This window comes from Taeniopygia guttata, chromosome 3 (assembly GCF_048771995.1).
Source record: "Taeniopygia guttata chromosome 3, bTaeGut7.mat, whole genome shotgun sequence".
NCBI lineage: Eukaryota > Metazoa > Chordata > Aves > Passeriformes > Estrildidae > Taeniopygia > Taeniopygia guttata.
In genome coordinates this window covers 22,495,910-22,515,541 of record NC_133027.1, presented here as the reverse complement: position 1 = coordinate 22,515,541, position 19,632 = coordinate 22,495,910, and the positions used below count along the sequence as shown (strand labels likewise).

General features: G+C 36.0%; 1 protein-coding gene across 9 annotated transcripts in view; it reads right to left on the bottom strand.

Annotated features, from left to right (window-relative positions):
• ARHGEF10 (Rho guanine nucleotide exchange factor 10) overlaps positions 1-19,632 on the bottom strand; it is a 111,370-nt gene continuing 91,738 nt past the window's right edge. For 6 of the 9 annotated variants that reach the window (XM_072926423.1, XM_072926427.1, XM_002194430.6 and 3 more), the window contains 4 exons: positions 18,364-18,506; positions 12,361-12,535; positions 5,851-5,973; positions 1-3,892 (listed from right to left, as the gene is read on the bottom strand). In XM_072926423.1, coding sequence (XP_072782524.1) covers positions 3,378-3,892; positions 5,851-5,973; positions 12,361-12,535; positions 18,364-18,506 — 956 coding nt within the window. In that variant the 3' untranslated portion in view covers positions 1-3,377. Of the gene's footprint in view, positions 3,893-5,850; positions 5,974-12,360; positions 12,556-18,363; positions 18,507-19,632 lie in introns of those variants that run through there. The other 3 variants (XM_072926425.1, XM_072926426.1, XM_072926430.1) reach the window with 2 other exon arrangements.

The following is a 19,632-nucleotide window of genomic DNA, read 5'->3' as shown; positions in this document are numbered from 1 at the left end:
TAATTTTTATAGTATTTTTTATTCAACATATGTTTCAATTCATACTTTGAACATAAATACACAAGTTTTATGGCTCATGTTACAAAAGACACTACTATGTGTTAGAAAACATGTATAGAATATATCATAGTGGTTACATTTGCTCCCCTTTTTCCTATTATTTTCATAACTTCTATTAACTTAGAAAAGCAGTATCAGAAAGCAAAATCCAACCTCTGAGCAGCACAGTCTACAACAGCTATAAGGACTACTTGTCAGCTGTAAGAGAAACTTTGGTTCCTGCCTGTTTTTGTAGTAACATAATACCAGAAAGTTGCATGTCAAAAAGGAACATTGCCCCTTGTGCTCAGTTAATTACTAAAATCTAGTTTATGACAATATGTATTTTTAAAGACAGACATACAGCTTCTCTTTTGCTTTACAGCTTAGTAAGATAAATAGATATTTTCAAAATAGGGGAATTGGATGAGTGACCCATTCTTTTCTTACAGAAATCACTGGCAAAACTCCAACGTACTTTCAGAAGAGCAGATTTGTACTTTGTTCTATTGATTTGTTCTATATATAGAACTGAAGAAAATTACATTTTAACTGACAGGATAAATGTCTCTTTACAACTCTCAAGGAATTACTGCTAGGGGATCCTGCAATGCATGGATTTCCAGTTGAGTGTGTGGTGGACTTTACTTACTGCTCCTAGAGATCAAGATCTATCAGGGAGTAGATGAGATTCTCCAGTCCTGAAGGCAGGGACGTGGAATACCATGCCCAAGGAACATGTGAAATAAAACCTGTGGTCTTTTTGCTGCAGCAGAGCCAAGGGATACTAGATTATATATGCTTTATACACAGAAGAATCTCTTAACTTGCTTTCCAGCATACATACATTAAACTGTACAATGTAGTACTTCCACACAGTGGGCAAAGAGCAGCTCCCAGGGCCATAGCTATGGAAGAGTATAGAAAATGAAACTGGCCTTGATCTCTCAAGCCAGGGGAGCCTAAGCAGCAGGTCAGGGAGGAGAAGAAAGGTTTGGGAAAATGTTGCCAGTTGCCTGGCTTAGAGGCACTCTGCTTTTTTCCTTTTTTTTTTTTTTTCCCCTACCAGGACTCAAGCCAACACTAAAACACTAAGTCTATGCCAATACTGACAATACCCAACTGAAGTTGCAAAACACAAAGCAAAAGACATGGAAGAAAAGCACAAAACAGTAATGAAGATTTTAAGCCTACAATCCCATCTATAACAAGTATCCTTTGTGACTCATTGAAATCCATGCTATTATGACTCAATGGAAGATGTGGGCAAAGCCTCTGAAATCAGGATGCATACCTGATTCTGAAATGCCTACTTTGGTGCCACTTAGCAGGCAAAGACTGCCTTCACCAGCATTCCCTCTGTCCTCCCCACTGGTGTCAGGCATCAGGGAAGACCTGATGTTAGTCCAGTGCTCTGTCAAACTTGCTCAGCCAGCCTACTCACTGATTTTGGGGTCACCATGATAGAGGCTTGCTTTTTAAAGCAAACAAACTGGAAATTTTAGATGTGCACAGATCTGTTGCAAAACTAAGAAAATAAATTTCAGCATCATTTAAAAAACCCCAACCCTACTACTATATCCAAAAAAATACTTCAGTCTCTAGTACTGTTTGCCTTGAAATGGCACATGCTGGGAAACACTGTCCTTATGGTTGATAGTGATTTAAACTAAACAAATTTTATAAAAAAACAGTGGAATCAAGGCATTGAATTAGAAGTAGCAAAAACCATTTCAGGGCAAATCACCCTCTTACAGGGACAATAATGGTACCAAACCAGCCAGAAGTTTTATTTGATTCTAGTCAATGCATATATCTGACAAACATTCTAGTTTAGATGGCATTTTACTGAAATGATGGACAGTATTAGAGTTCTTAACAAAACTGAAACTTATTGTATTTCAGTCTACTGATGAGGGAAAAGAATGTTCCCTGCAACTCTATTCAACAAGTTACTTGCATTAAATAGATTTTGACTGAGCGATGTGTCTCATCACCATTTCTGGCAATGTCTTTATCCTTTTGCTTGTATTTCACATGTGCAGAGATTAGTGCAACAGGCAATTTCAGTACAAATCCTAAATTTAAAGTTTCCTTTGGAAATACATCAATTAATGAATAAAACATTGATCAGGTCCCTACTTAGAATTCATCCTTTTTACAGTACCAAAGTGACAACTTGCCTATCTGAGGGAACGAAGCTCTGCACCCCACTTTCCCAATACCCATTTAGAGGGCTGTGCTTTGCTGAAACTGGGTGAAAAGAAGTGCTTGCTGCTCAGATATGACCATATCTCTGCTGTTGCACTGTGACATTATTTGATAGATGCTTGCCTGGGGACACAGCACAACTCAGCTAATGTAGGACTCATAGTGATTACCTGTACTTCCTATAGATATTCCTATATTAGTATATATATCTTCTCAATTAATGCATTAATTAATAACTTCATTATTAATTTACTGGATGTGCATGCCTCCTTAAAAATGTTACAATCCATGTTTAGCTTTGATATTGAGTTGCAGAGGGAGGATGTTAGCAGCACTACAATGCACAGCTGTCCTCTATCTGTATTTTCTCTGCCCAAAGCCATCACATCCTTGTAACTTTCTGTATAACAAAACCAAGTTGCATACACATCACACCAAGCCAATGTGCTTTTTGTACTGCAACACTTCTAATAATACTGAGCATTAGAAATTACTATTTTTAAAAATCTATGTTCTATGTTGAAATAAACAAGTACTGATTAATTAATTTAGGCAGTGTTGTTCCAACCAAACTCTGGTATGTGGAATGAAGTTTTAAGCTATTATAATTCTTGCCAAATTAATACTAGCTCACATTAGACTACTTATTATTTAAAAGTATTTGTTAATTTGTTAAAATCTACTCTTCCATGCCAAAATCTACTCTTCTTTCCAAAATATGTCACTTTGGAAAAAGTAGGAACAACTGATTTATGCAAGCAGAATCCAGCATGAGACATGACATGTCTTCCTTGCTTTCCCTAAGTGCTATAGAACATAATTAAGATATTTATAAATGTGAGTATAAATAAGGTAAGAGATTCTAAAACCATTTTAAAGTCCCTAACATTCCTTTTTTTTTCTAAGTATCAAAGACAGCACCAATAATTAAACATTTTCTAACACTCTAACACTGCAGAATGTTCTAAGTATGTGAAGACTGTCTTGCACCCTTAATCCTGTGATCCAAAACTACTGAAATTGCTCCCAGGTGTATAAAGTCTATCTGCTTGGGTCCTAAGCTGGCATTAGCCACAAAAGGATATCACATTTTTTTAATAGCAAAAACAATTTTAGATTTAGTTCAGTTAGATATTTAATAGTGGGATTTGCCAAACCATCACTGAAGACACTAGTTCATCTTGTCGCTGCTGCTTGGTCTTCTTGTTCACTCTTCTGTGTCCTTGGCCACCAGAAATTACTAATACTGAACTTGCTTTCATTTTCTTAGATTTCTGTCTTTTACTTTTAAATGAGATATTTTGATCCTTCAGAAGCTCATAAATGTTACTGTCCTCTGGTCTGTGTTCTAGGGAACTTGATCCATGAGACAAAGTAAGGGATCCAGAAGATGATGACAAGTCACTTCTTTGTGCAATGGACCCTGCTGAATCCCCCAGCCAAACTGCAGTGTCCTGGGTGTTGCTAAGGGAAGAGCCGGGTCTTTCACTGTGCAGAACGTTCTTTTGGTCATCGTCCTTAGGTTCTGAGCCAGGAGGGAGGCTGTTTCTCACTTTGTTTCTGTTCTTTTTGTTTATAGATGTAGCTGTTACAAGAAACTTGACTGGGCTATTGTGTGCATGGTATGACACCATTCCTCTTCCTGGAGCCAAAAGAAAAGACACAATTAAAGAACATTATTTCTCAGACCACAGTGTTCTGCCATAATTAGTTCATGAAATTTGCTCAGAATAGCGTAACTCTTAATGCTGGGTTATATGCATCCAGTCTTTTGCCTTGTGTGGGCACTATTTACAGAAAAAAAACCAAAAAAACAAAAAAACAAAACAAAACAAAAAAAAACAAAAAAAGAAAAACCAAAAATAATGTTCTACCACAAGTGCTTTAGGACTAATAAATCAGCTGAAATATGGCATATGAACTTTAGATGATGTACTTTTGTGCTCTGTTCTCACTATGGCATGAGCACAGAAATACTGCTGACTTTTTAGCTGGCATTGACACAAATGTAACACTGCATTTTCTCCAGTAATCCCCACATATTTTGTGTACACCAAATCAATCCTGGTCTACCTCTGTAGCTCTCCAGAACAGTATAAGAACATCTGTCTCATTGCAACAGACCCATCCACACTGTAGAACAGGAACTAAAACTCATCCTTCTGGTTGTCTAGTTACCATTATAGATTCATAAGGAACTAACTGAACAATCTTTTTTTTCTTTTTTTTTTAAGTATTTAATCAGGGGGATATTGGTAGTACAAGGAAGATTTACACAGTGCAAATCATTAGAATGTATGAAAAACAAATTTCACATGGCCAAATTGAGAAGCTATAACAGCATCAATAGATGTGCCTTTTACAGCAAAAAAACGGAGAAAAAATTGAATTCTACTAAATAAGATACATTATTAAAAAGAGCTAGGCAAGCAAGGGGAAAAGCCTACATATATTATAAATCACTACATCCAGCCCTAAATCCCAAATGCATTTCACATTATAAGAAAATATATTCTGCTTTTACAGGAAGTACATTCACATAAAGATGAATTATCGTTATTGGAAACATAATGGGGAAAAGCCACAGTTTTAAAATTCAAAATACAGTTATCAAAGTTATCAAACAACTGAGACAAAACTAGACAAGTATCTGGATAAAATCTTGATTCCAGGTAAATACAAGAATATGAGACATAAACCAAAATAATAAAAACAGAAAATGGAAGACTGAGAGATTTTTTAATTCTGCAACTATGCATATTCTTGTAATTGTATTTATTTTCACCTAAGATAGGTTCCAGATTTTTACAAAGCATTTATCCTGTGTCATACCAGATTATTGCTGTGTATTTTGCTGAACACAGAGGATTTAATTTTCATTTTGAGAAGTTATATAAGCTTTTTTTCCCCTTGGAGGAAGCTGCAAACAGCTTGCCTCATAAAATCTGCCAGCTTCCCTCTGCAACACAGAAGCTTGAGTAGAATTCTGAATCCAAAACATTGGGGAAAAGCCCCTATTAAACACATTTTTAAAACCTTGCTTCTAATAGTAGCTTAAACACTTGTATAGTGATACAGAATCATTTGTGTGTTTGTATTTCAAATGGGGTAATATGAAAGTAACTCATAAATATATCTCTCCAGAATGCAAAAACCTTGATCACTTTAAAAAAAAGGAAATACATACTCTCATATATTCCAAGTCTCCAGTTTGGGGGAAAAGGGGACACAATCAATTTATTCAAAAACGGGTTAGACAACATACTCATTTTTGAGTATCTGTGTCTCTAAACCTAATGTAAGTATTTTCCCTAAATCTGGAAATAAGACTCTCTGCATTCTCTTCTCATCCTCATATATTTGGCTGTACTCCGACAGGATTAATGCCTATGTCTTAAAGAAAAACAGTGTCCCTCTCAAACAACTGAGATAAATATCTGGATAATATTGTAAAGCTCGGAAAGAACAACAAGTATCATTTCATCACACAGCTCTAACTTTTGTCTAAATAATGCATGTAATTTGGCAGGTTCACTTAAGTTACTGACAGAAGAGAAGTGACATCTTCAGTACTCGATATGTTTGAGAAATTTCACTCACCAGTTACTTTGGGAATCCCCTGCAAGCGTGGCACTGGTAAGGCTACTATAATACCCAGGTTTGTTCCAACCAGCAGTAACCCGTGGCACACCAGGAGGCTGGTCACAGAGACACGCTGCTGCCCTGTGGAATTTGGCAAGTTCTCCATTACTGAACAGTGATGACCCAAAGGTCAAAGCAACTTCAGGCAAACACAATCAGCTGTACCATCTCAATTCAGCACAGCACTCATTGCGAGGCAAATATTTTGCTGGATTATGGAATTACACTTTACATACATGACAATTTAAATATTATTGAACTTCTGAAACATTCTACCCTAAATCTCTGAACCACAGCATCTAAAGGTAAACACAGACTGTCTCTACAAACATGCTTTTATGAATAGGCTGTCTGTATATTCCCAATATAAAACTGAAAAGCATTTCAGTTCACAATACTCAATAACACTCTATACTCAAGACTCAAGCCTGTTCATGATTACTTTTTTCTCCTAGTTTTTAATCTGTGAAACTCTATCAGAAGTGCTGTGTCCACCTGTCTAAGTTTGGGTCCCCACATACAGGAATGGCATTGGCATATTGGAAGAAGTCTGACCAAGATGATCAGGGGACTGGAGTATTAAAGAAGTACTGTCTGCAACTACCTGATGGAAGGATGCACAGCAGACAGACTCTGTCCACATGTGCACAGTGATATGATAAAACACAACATGCTCAAATTTAGAGCATGGGAAAATTGTATTCTATGCAGGGAAAAGCTGCATCACTATAAAGGCGGTCAAAAACTGCAATGGGTTGCTCAGAGAGGTGGTGAGATCTCCATCCTATCCAGAAGTGTTAAAAATTTGGCTGGACAAGACCTTGAACAACCAGGTCTAATTAGGCCTTCTTTATGAAGGATGAACAAGACTGCCTCCAGAGTAAGTTCCAATCAAACTTACTCTATAATTCTATGGCTTTCTACAACACTATTTACAGGATTGATTTTTCTAGTGAAAACAAAGTAATTTTTGCTTGCAATGCTGACTAAAAATATGTTTGATTATGTTTAAATGGATTTTCAAAATGGCCTTGGCAAGCTTCAGAAACAGAAACTATGATCTGCCCAAACTTTTGCCCAAGTCTAGGGGAGGAGCATTTAAACTCTGCTTGAAGCTCAAAGAATTTCAGGTTCAAAACACACACTTTCTTGGATATGTTATTAACTCTACATGTAAGAGAGCAGTCATTCCATCTTCATCATAGCTCTCAAACTGTGAATCATTTCATCAGTAGGTTGAGAATTTGAATTCCATGTTTGATTTAACTTGAGTAAACCCTCATGTTCAACACTTTGGAGAAGGATCTTAATTATGGTGTTTCACAAATGAATGCATTTTCTGTCTTGTCCCTTGAAGCTGAGCTAATTTGCATCCAAGAATATGAATTACAGTCTCACTGGGAAAGCAGGGAAGGAGCATCTTGACACTCACCCAAAGCACTTGACTGGAAAACAGGGGACAGACCACAAGTCTTTCCTCACAGAACTTTACAAAACCAAGTATTAACCCAGCAATGGTGTGTTTTAAGAAACTCACATCAGATCTGGAATCCAAGGTCTGCCTACTTAAAAGCACATCCTAAAACACCCCAAAGGCACAATGATTGGGTCATCCTGGTCAGGTGTAACAAGGACAAGTTTAAAAGGCTCCATCTACTTGTGCGAACATTCAGACACTACTACGTTGAGTTCCATGAGCTATACATGTTTATGCTGGTAGGATGCATCATCCTTACTCAGCTAAATGAGCAAGGATATTCTATGTTGTACACAAATTACAAATCTTTTGAATCTTTTCTGCCTTTTCAATGGGTTTGTTGTTTAGTTTAGTTTGGTGTTAGGGTTTTTTTTTTTTTTGTTTTGGCTTTTTTGATATATTAATGGGATTAATTTAGTTTCCAAAACAAAGCACACAATAGCACTCCTTCAGCACAAAAGAAGTTTCAAAATAATGCCCAAATACCTCTGTGTTCTGGAATTTCCAAAAATCAGTATCTGAATTCTGTGACTTAGAGCTCAGGCTTGCTCAATTTATTTATGACATGTGAGTCCTATCACCTGTACCACAGCAAGTGCAAGCTAAGGTACAAGCTTAGCTTAACTTAGAGCTTATTCTACAAACTACACAAATACTTGAGTACAATTTTTTAACTTTTAATATTATCAAAAGCTTCAAGTGCACTGCTGCCTCTCAATCCCCTGCAGAATCAAGATGCTTCTATTTTTAGAACTTTAATGCTTTTTAAGCATTTAAAAGATGACAATATATTAATGATTTCATACTTCAAACCTGAAACAACTTTTAGACAATAATTTTTACCTGGCAAATACATATTACTGTTTCCATACGTAAAACCAGCAAATTATCAGCCAGCAACTTAGATTCTTAAACACTGAGCACAACCTAAAGCATAAAAAAGCTACAGAGAGGTCAAAACAAAAAGTGCTTGCTGTGAAATCTTGAAAAAGCTGGAAACATTGGCATCTGAGAAGATACTTTAAATAACATAAAACAACTAAAAATATATATAGATTTAAAAATACTAATTTAAAATATTAATTTATTTGTTAGTCAAGGTTTGAAATCATATTTATCTTTGTTATTTTCTGACCTTTTGTTTTGATATATTTCAAATTCAGAGAGAAATATTCAATCCAATTCCCCAGAATGTATTATGCAATAAGCAGACAAATGAACAAGTTAAGAAGGGAGAATGATAAACATATTCCAAAAGCAATAAAATACTCATCTTTAAATAGCAAATTTTAGATCACATTATCCCAATGAGGAAACAACTGTTAAAACCTGTAAAATAATCTGACCAAGATCCTGACTTCACAAGAACTGAAGCCAATAATAAAGTGTATGGTCTGCTTTGTGTTCACCCTTCTCAGGTCTCCATTACAACAACCACCAGAGCTGGATAAATCCTCACAGATCTGAATTCAACCCCGATTAGGTGCAAGTACATTGCTCCATATCCTCTTACATGGCCATGCTGCTCCTACAATGTAAAAAACCAGCCCACTGTACAGACCTGAGGGCTGACCTGAAGTTTTCTCATCATTTTATCATTTCCCAACAGTAATCATAAAGCAACTGCATTTCATGGTCTGGCATCTGGTGGGGTGGGAAAAAAGCAAGCTGTAAAGCCTCATAGCAGAGTTGATTTTTTGGTAGAGAGGAAATTACACTTTTTTCCTTTGGTTTTGCCATCTGTTTCCAGGAAACACACATGCCATTAGAGGATATATGGATATAAACAGAATATGTCAAGTTAAGCAGAAATCATCTCTTTGTTAAACAGGTAACCTGTCATCATCGATATGAGCAATAAAGTATCAAGGTCACTGTAATTACAGCAGTCTCTTTAAAAGGGCAATTTTTTTTAGAGCTGAGCGCAAAAACATGTTTAAGGATGTTCTTTAATAGAATACTGACTGTGACTATGAAAAAACATATGTCTATTAATGTACAGTATGTTTTTTTTGGTGTGAGCTGTGACAAAGGCTGGTGAAAAACTTTCTTCACCCTTCACGTAAAGATCACAAAATTTAAGCATAAACTTGCTCTACAAATGACATACGTTGCACTAGTGAAGTGTGAGTATTTGTCTTCAAATGTGTTAATAGATTTCTCTGCTACTCAGTATGCCCTCTGTTAAGATACCAGAGTTGTGCTTGGGCTCCTTAAAATGAATCCAGCTGTACTATGAATCCACAGTGAACTAGACAATGAAATAGAGTTAGCTGGATCTATAACAATGATAATGTTCTTTCTCTCAACCATTCTCTTCCTTTCTCATACGGCATTTGGTCTTTTGTTACAGAACACAATCTTGTTATACATTATTAAGAAATATTTTGGATGATATATGAAGTAAAGGTAGTGCAGACCAGTCTAGACTAAATGTCTATCCCACAGTCCCTTCCGTGATCTTGGTTTCATTTCCAGTCCTCCATTCCTACACACAAACTTTCCATAGCTCCAGAAAGTGAGAGCCCTCCGATGTCCAATACTCAGAAGTGGACCCAGATTTAAAATTACCTCCAGCAGATAAAAGAATCTGCCAAACTCAGTCTGGTTTTCTGCATTACTAAACTTCACCAAATCATAAGGACAATTGCCTTCTGTGCCATTTCACTCCTCTATGATTCTGTCCTTTAGAAGACAGAGCGCTGTGATATTTAAAACTGTCTTCTCCTAAGAACAAAACTGAGGCAATTTACTGCTATGAGAACTCATTATTAAGGTTATGAGACCCTCCTATTCTGCTTAGTTACTGTAGTTATCTTCTAAGTACTGTAACTCACAGTAATCATTCCTAACAATGATAGTAAATTTTTCTTTTACTTGTACAGTGTAACAACAAAAAAATTTAATTAAATTAATGAAGCAACATTCGTCTTATTTACATTACTTTTAAGTGAAGACATCTCTAGGTAGCCTATCAGGACAGTAATACATCTTGTTACTTCTAAAATCCAGGGAAAAGAAGCCCAGCATCTTCAAAGTTATACAGAGATCTTGCCTTTTTATATCTCTATTCTTAAGACTCTTAGCAATATTTTTACACAAATTTCTTCTCTCATTTCAACACCTCTTGAATTTTTACTTATCTGTTATTTCTGCATATTAAGGAACTTCTGTTGAATTTCAGAAAGCTAACAGAGCTATTTCCTTTAAAACTAAACATCATAAAAATCTCTCATGAAGGCAAATACATATATTGTAAATATACAGCTATTTCGCCATGTTGTAATTCAGTTTCACTTTGTTGTTTTTTTTATCCTTTTTTATCCTAATATATACTATACAGAACTTGATTCTTTAGCTCCTTTTTATTCTGAAACTGTTTTATTATGTAAACCTCCTACTACTCTGTCTTTTAGCTTTTATTGTTGCAGCATTTCTGAGATCATATAAACAGTCCTGAGAGCTGCTGCTAAATAATTGAAATTCAATTCATTTTAAGAAAGGAGTCTCCCTTTGAACATTTGCTATAACAATGTCCTATTCCCAAAATAGACTTCCATTTCCATTCACTGGTGTGCTTTCTGTGAAGACACTGAGGGTAAAAAAAAGGAACTAAAATGGGTAGGAATGACACCAAGGAGCTATAATTAGCTAAAACTCTTTTACAAAAATAATGGTATGTTATATCAGCAGTTTTATTGCCATGGCAATGAACACAAAGCTAAATTTTCGAATATTTTTACATGCAGAAAGCATAAGGGAGGTCTTACTTCTCTTTTTCCCCTTGCTATGAACAGCAGAACATAGACAAAATTAATCTTTTTACAACTGATCTTGATTTCTTTGCATAATTTTGATGAATTCAATCAAATGATCTATTTAAAGGCAGGTGATTTGCTGCTGTTCAGTGCCAGAGCTATGGCTAAACACCACATGTAAAAAGCACCCTGTCTAGAACATGACAAACAGACAAAATTTATAATGGATTTTTAGTGAAAAGCTAATTTCATCTGAAAGAAAACATGGTAAGAAGACAGATACTGAAAAAGTGAAACATTTTTGATGTGAGATTTATACCTAACTCATGTGAGAATATAAATGTAATCTCTGTGTGGGAAGAACTGGTTTCAGCTAGAAAAAACTAAGCAATAAAGCTGGCACACACATTGCCCATAAAAACTGCAGAAGCTTGGTCTACTCCAGTCTACAAACAGGGAGAGACAGAAAGAATGGTTGTCCAGTCATGGATACCTCATGCTCAGCCATGCCAGTACCACGTTTCTGTCTCTGTCCTCCCAGCACAGCCCCAGGTCCCACCTGATGTGCTTGCTGATGCTGAGGTCCTTGTCATCCATTTGTTAAACTGATAAGCTATTTCAACTGCCTATTGAACAACTTCTGTCTTAAAACACATAAAAAATTTTAATTTTTTAAATTTTATCCTAACAACCACAAGTTAGATCTTAAACAAAGCATACAATTCACCAAATTAGAGCTCCAGTGAGCAAAACATTGAACACACTCCAAAATGGCAGCATGTGAATGGTTCAGAGTTCCCTGGATCTACTGATATAACTAAAAGTAAGCAAGTGTTTTTTTGGTCCAGATCCCAGGCAAAATGATTTTATCATGTACTTGATTCTATGGTTCCAAAAGCAAATGCTAATCTCTGCAAAGTAAACACAATTTCATGACAGATTACATGAACAACTGTTTCACAGTCACACAAAAAATACGACCAAAGAGAAGAATCTACCTGCTTATTTAATTACACTGATAACCTCTAAGGAGAAGAGCTGTTACTCAACCAGCTCACTGCACACATAGTTCACCTGGGCAGGAGATGGACTATGACTTACTAAAGCAAATAGTCAGGAGACACTTACCAGACTCAAAGTCTGAGATGAACCTTCTGATTCTGGCCTAATTTACAGCATTGGAGAACAACAGCAATAAAACAAAAATATTACCATGTGATGCAATTCAACTACCTGGCAACATATTGTGAACAGGTGTGGCAATGTTAACATCCTGGAGGTGTTTCAGTGTCTCTGTGTGGAACAGTCGAAGAGTAGATCCAGATGTGAAGGCAATCCAGACTCCCACTCCAGCCACAGCCATGTGAGAAATTACCATCCCTTCCTCTTGATGGGCTTCAAAATGGTTCTGCAAGAAACACAAGGGCTCTGTGGGGAGATGCAAGTCAAGGATATCACTCAACCTTTCTTACCAACTTTTCAGTGTAAGCACCGTATCTTCATCCTCTTTGACAAGGACAAAGCTTCTTCTGCCTTGCTCAGGATAGCCTGAGGATGTTCTGATAGCCGTATATGATGTGTTAATTTCCCTGGGACTTTTTTTGGAAATATATCATCATCAGTATAGAAGTATTCTCAGCTCTTGAGCCAGGGCTCCACCTAACAACAGAGTAACTCAGATTTTCTAGTTTTTAAAAATATTGCATGATAGGGGCTGGCAAGCCCAAAACAGCTCAGACTTAAAAGGATTTCATATTTCTTTATTTATACTCCTTTGGGAAAACTACTGCAGCTGTACTTTCATCTACAGCAGAACTTCTATTTCAAAAATAATAAAAAAAAATATTTCTCTTTTGTTCTGCTGGGGGTTTTTCATAACAAGAATAACAAGAATGTAATAAAAAGTCATATTTAGAAAGTAGAATGTTTAAGAATATAAACACACAATTATTTTCTCAATTACACACATAACTATGTCAGCCTTAATACTGTAGTTTGGTTTTTGATGCTTCTGAATTTCACAAGTATTAGCTATATTGTTTTTCTGTCCTTCAACGAATTGATGCTTCTCATTATAAAAGTCAAAATCCTCTTTCTGAACACAAGTAACATAACATTTTGAAGGCATACCTTTTTCCAGCTACAACTTGGCTCCAGGAAGGCAGAAACCTCTCTCTCTGTATGTCTCTATTAACATGTGAGATAAAGCTGTATTAAAGTTTCTTAATCATTAAGGAGAAGGAGGGATTGTTTTCCTCCCAGTTTTGTCTTTTAAGAAGACTGTGAAGTTGAACACAGCCTTTTATTGTTGTGCCAGCCATTACCAGAGAGCCAGTCTGATAAACACAAAACTTACTTAGCTAAATAAATGACAAACTTTTCCTTGGGTAAAAATCTCTTTGAGGGGTGTGAAGTAATAAGTGCTCTAATATTTACTTAAAGTATTATATATTCTTTATTACATTTGTAGATAAAATACAGAAGTACCTCTTCTTTCCTTGTGAAATATACTTAAATTTTCCAGGTGTTACAATTAAATTACATTTTGTCTTTTTATTAATTAAAATCTAAATATAATAGGGTTATAGATATATTGTCCAAATTTTCCATCAAAATTCAACTAACAGGCTAAGATCAGAGACAAAGAATAAAAATTTAGGATTACCACAAAGAATAACTTTTGGTGTTATGCTTAGTAAGCATTTAGGGTTTTTCATACTTTATTACTGCATACATTATTCTTTTCACTGAGAAATTTGCTATTTAAAGATAATGGGAATTATTTTTTGTGTTTTTCATTTGTTAATATTATTCCCCAAATGTTCAGTTTTTAGTAAATGAACAGAGTTTTCTCTTCAGCTGTCAGGCAGTGGTTCAGTTATTGAGTGTTACCTTTTGAGCAGAACCTAAGGTAAGCAACACTGGCAGGCACATTTATATTCACTGTTTTTCCTCAAGTAACCAGTATTCATTCATTGCCAAATGATATACACAACTTGAAAATCATAAGATTTATTCAACAGAAGAATTTATCCATTAAAAGCACCTTTCAAAGTCAAAAACAGTCCTTATGACTAGATTTGCTGATATTCTCATCATGCATGTTCCATTGCAAAGATGATTCTAAACTATTTACTTTGTTTATAGACTCATACATCCCTACACTGGTGACTAATTTGCTTTTGCGAACTTCTAGTGTATAGACCACGGATGCTAAAGCAAACCTGACCAGAAACTTGCACTCTTTGAAATTAGAAGAAAAATGAAGAAGATTGTAAAACAAGAATTTTCTCTGGAGTGATCCAACCACAGCTGACAACTATGCTGGTACCACAGAAAACAACTTACACATGCATTTTTGTCACATTCCATTTTTAATAGCCAACTCATTATACTCCCACTTAAGTTGGTCCTGCTATTTGTACAGCTGTCTGCTGGAACACACAGACCCACTTGAAGTAAAACTGTATACTGCAAACATGACAAGACCTGTAGAAAGAACTATTCTTCTCATTGAAAGGGTCTTCTAACATGGAGCAAGAACATATCCCAAAACTGCACCTTTTTATGCATAAATTTTTGCATAAAGGATAGCTTTGAAATCTGTTTCAATTACATGTCTACCTGAAAACCTGTGAGCTCGTCTTTTACTTCCAATTTTCCTTCCTTTTTATTACAAGAAAGACAGATACAAAGGAAAAAAGATGTCTTATTCCTTTTGTTATCAAAAGAATTGAATTAATTTTCTTTTTCTCTTTCAGTTTTCATACCTACATTCCTCTTGTCTGGCTTTTCCTCCTCAGGCTCTCCCACTCTAACTACAGCAGCACAGGAGCTGCAGAAGGCACCGTGGATGCCACAGCCCAATGCAGCTCACCAGTGTTCCAGCAGTGTGGGACACAGCAGAGCCTTTATTTTGAGGGAGTTCTCACTTACACCAAACAGCTGCACCAAGAGATGAACCACAATTTCTTCGGCTTCAGATGAAGAGGATAATGGGTGCCATTACCTTCAACACCAAACAAATATCTTTCACTGCTTCAAAGAAGTTACAACACTTGGCCAACACACATGCATGAGTTGGAATTTCCATGTTTTTGTTTACTCAGCTTAACATTTCAGTGTAACCCCTGTATAGATAGCAAAGTTTTAAAAACAAGACAAAAAAGACTAGGATAGAGTGGCACTCAACCAGTGACTTTATTCTATTAAATACTCTGGCACTTTTTGACGTTTTGAAACAAGCTCAAACTGCCTTTGCACAGTACAAGGAGCTCCAGGCCCAGAGACCATTATCAGATGTAAGTCTGTACCCAACAGCAAAACAACTGTCAGATCTAGGGTCAAAACTAACAAAACTAAGTGACAAATTTCTTCTTCACAGAAAGAAGATCAGAGTATGTAATTAATATGTAACAGCAATTGATGCATTTCTCATGTGTGCCCTGCCAAGGATCTTGAGGCATTGTGCCAGTTTGGGACATTGTGCCAATTAAAGGCATTACTAAAACATTTGATTACAGTAATATATCATTAGAACAAGTGAATTGAGAGTCTTACCCATATCAGATGGGGAAGAAAAGCAGCAGTGAGTAATATACAAATCCAATATACACAATGCCAAACCTGCTCATTTACTAAAAATTACTAAAGAAAGAAAAAATCTTAAATAAAAATCTTAGCAAAGCAAGGAGGCATGGAATGAGATTGACTTCAAGGATAACATACTTTGCACTTACCAAATGCACAGACAGTTACATATGAGATACCTGTGAAGCAAAGAGTGCCTCACAAGGACAAGTTTAAAAAATAGACTTGAATATGCTCATGGACTTGCACAAATATGGCCTTAAAATCTTAAGGCCTTAAAATCTTAAGGCCTTAGAAAGGCCAGATGCCTTTACAGATAAAGTACTTGATGCAGAGCACATGGTATGCACACAGGACAGTAGCAATGAAGTAGCAAGCAGCTGCACTGCAGTATAGATGGAGTATCTCCACATTAAGCATATGGAGATATAAAGGAGTTCAGTAAAGAGGGAAGAGAAACAGGTGAGCCCTGTGCAATACCTGGATTCATGCTAATACAGCGAAGATCATGTTTATGCAAAAGATCTTGAGTCAAATCATTACAACTAACTTTCAACAAGAGAGAGCACAGAGGGAAAGCAAACATTTCATTGCTGCTGCTTCCCCTCATAGCAAAGATTCTGCTCTTCACAGTAAGGAAGAGGCAGCTCAGAAGTTAAAACATTTGATATACATGGAGTTTAAATTGCCTCATGTATTGTATATTATTGAAACAATATTGCCAGTGAACCTGGGAAGGACAACATAGCAGATCATTTTTGGAAACACAAACCTAGGAAGTTATCAAAACAAGTCAGATCACTAAGTAGGCAGAAACACTGAAAACATTAGTGACCTGTTTAGTCTGGTGAGATGATGAGAAAAATATCAGTATGCCTTAATACCCATAAAGAAGCAACAGAAATCATTGCTCATTCACAATTCTATGAGGAAGATGACACACTATGCCATGGATATTTGTGTGAAATTAAAAAGATGACCCTCAGCCAGATATATAGAAAATCATCATGTTCTTGAACAAAATTATTGATATTGAAAAAAAATTACTCAACCCATATGCAGCATTTCTTATATGTTGCTTGCTGCAGCACTTACTGTGTGTGCAATAGACCTATAATAACCTGAGCTCTGAATACAACAGATGGCTTAGTTGAGAAATGAGAAGAAACCTCCTGTGATGCTTTTGTAGGAAAATCTGTAGTAACAGCTGAAAAATAAAACTGCCGTGTCTGAGAGATATTGGTAGAGTACTTGTTATTTTATGCCTCCAAACTTCTGTTTTCAACACTGCAGTCCATGACATTTTACTGTATTATGACAGAATAAGCTTTAAACATTCTTTAATCCTCAAAGTTTGTTTAACTCTGTGTTTGTTCTCCTCTGCCAAAACAGCCCAGCATAGCCCAAACTGCAGCCATACCACCAGACTTAGGGAGAGCTTTGTTACAGAATTAGGCCAGACTTGCCAAACCTATTTACAGATACGTAAAGACGTATCCAGCCTCACACAGGAACAACCTGGCTATGATTTCTTACTATTTTCCTAGAGAAATTTTCTTACTGTTTTCTGAGAGATTTTACCAAAGTCTGTAGAATAGCAACCATGTGTCCCAGAGGCTGTGAAACTAACAAAGGACCTATCCAGATCAATCATCCAAAAATCTTTCCCTAATCATTCAAAATACTAACAAAACAAGCCTTAAAGAAAAGCAAAATAAGAGAATATACGAACCAAGCATCTTATTAGATGAAGCGAATCTCTCAGAAAACACAGAAAAAGATAGAGGAAATTCGGATGTTAGCTATTTCCCTGCAAACTCATGACAGTGACTCACAGAATCAATTGTACCAAACAGACAATTGTTGGGAGAAAACACGATCATCAGAGAAAAAAATGCAGCAACAAAGCACACAAAGAAGGAGGCTGTGAGCTCATCATGACTCCTGTTGAAAAAACTTCGCGGCTGTAAACATCATGCAATTCAGCGACACTCTATTGTAGGTTGAAGGAGAGGTTGAACTCTTGATGCTTCATCGACTGTTAACTTTTAACTACTAAGATGTTCTTTTGGTGAAAGATGTAATTTTGACAGAAATAAGGGCTTAACATTTTCTGGAAAATGTGGTCACAAATGTGAGTTTGAACACTCTTCTCTCATTCCGAAAAAGCCAGCTTTTGTGTGCCTATTCATCAGAAACTGCTCTTATGTGTAGGTCACCAAGAAGCAAAACTCTGAAAAATTGTATTATGAAATTATCACAAGGTACAAGTAACATCTAACTATATAGAGGCAGTCTCTTAGTTAAACCTTCTTCTGTAATTAACATAAAAATCCTGTAGGCACCTACTTCTCTGCTGCCTTACTTCAGATTTAATTTTTAAGACAATCTCTTGCCCCAAATACTCTATAATTTCCAAGCACCTTACAGAAACCAGTGGGTAAATGTCAGCAAGGTTTGATGAGACATCAGCAGAGAACACAACAGCAGAATTACAAACTAAGAGAGTGAGATTTAAAAGAACTGAGACCACATTCAATAAAAAGCTCCCAGTCATGATGCTTCTTAAACATATTTTCATCTTCAAAATTTCACCACTTATACTCTGAAGCATAATAGGTGAGCAATGCTTTTAAAAGCGCTTACCTCTATGGAATGTGTCACAGTGCTGATTATAAAAATTTGTCCACCACATGCAGCCCAAATGGTCTCCTCCATCACAAGCAGACTTCTAACAGGCAGAACTCCCAGTTTAACTATCTTCTGAGGTTCAGTGTTCCATATCCCATCTTCAATAAAAAGAGAAGAAAGATTATACACAACCAAATGGTGATCTTTGCTTTAAAACAGTTCTGAAAAGTTCACTGCTTAAATTTCTGCAAGTTGCTACTTCCAGCTACACGGTGATTTGTGTATTGTTACTTTTAGCTTCCATGGTAAATTCGTAAGGCTAAAACAACATTAAGGAGAAAACTCAAACCTAAGTACTCATATAACTGTCATCAGAATAAATTTTATCTAGATTAAATGACAATTCAGGAATACCACATTGCTGATACAACTGCTTTCCTTTCCAGAGGAAATACAGCCAGAAACCCATGGCTGACACAATTGTCTCCAACTCAGAAGGAGCTCACAGCCAACTCATTTCAAGATGAATCAATTTCTAACTAGGACAGAATCATCCTTCATCTGCAAAGTCGTCAGGAAGATTTTTACTGTAGGCTCTAATGAGTGCAGATCACTCTAAGAGCATTTTGATGAAATGGACCTTCCTGCTACTAGATGCTTCAATTAAGATGGAAATTAAAAGCAAAAAAAAAGAGAAGAAATTAAAACTTGGTCTTGTGCCATATCTTCACTTTTCTTACTTTTTCCTCTAATTATAAAACCCACAGTGTTTTCTTTGCTGATCTAAATTAAATTATTCATGTGTATGTGGTACAATCAGTTATTCAGAGATGTTCTGGTAAGAACTGTATGCTTCCACCCACTGCTGTGGTCACTCTCAATTGCCATCTCTTTGAAACAAGGACTAGGAAAAGATTTGTCCTCAAATTTAAGAACCAGCAACATAGGCTTTTTGAAACAGTTGTGACTTTCTCTTTTATACATATAAATTGACATGTTTAGTACGTCAATAATAATTCTAATGTTTTCATATTAGTTTATATATTGAAAGTCCTCACTGAATATAGTCTCAATGGTGACATTTCTATACATTATGATTTATTAATAGTATAAAAATCTGTTAAAAGTAGCTGGGTTTTACACTGAGATAAAATATTTTAAAAAGCACCATTTCTTCATTGAAAAGCCTTCTTCCTGCACAAGCTGTAGAAAAGTTGTCTAGTTTCAACTCAGTAACCACTTAAATTTTGATTGATGAGACCAAAGTAAACACATCTTTAGGCA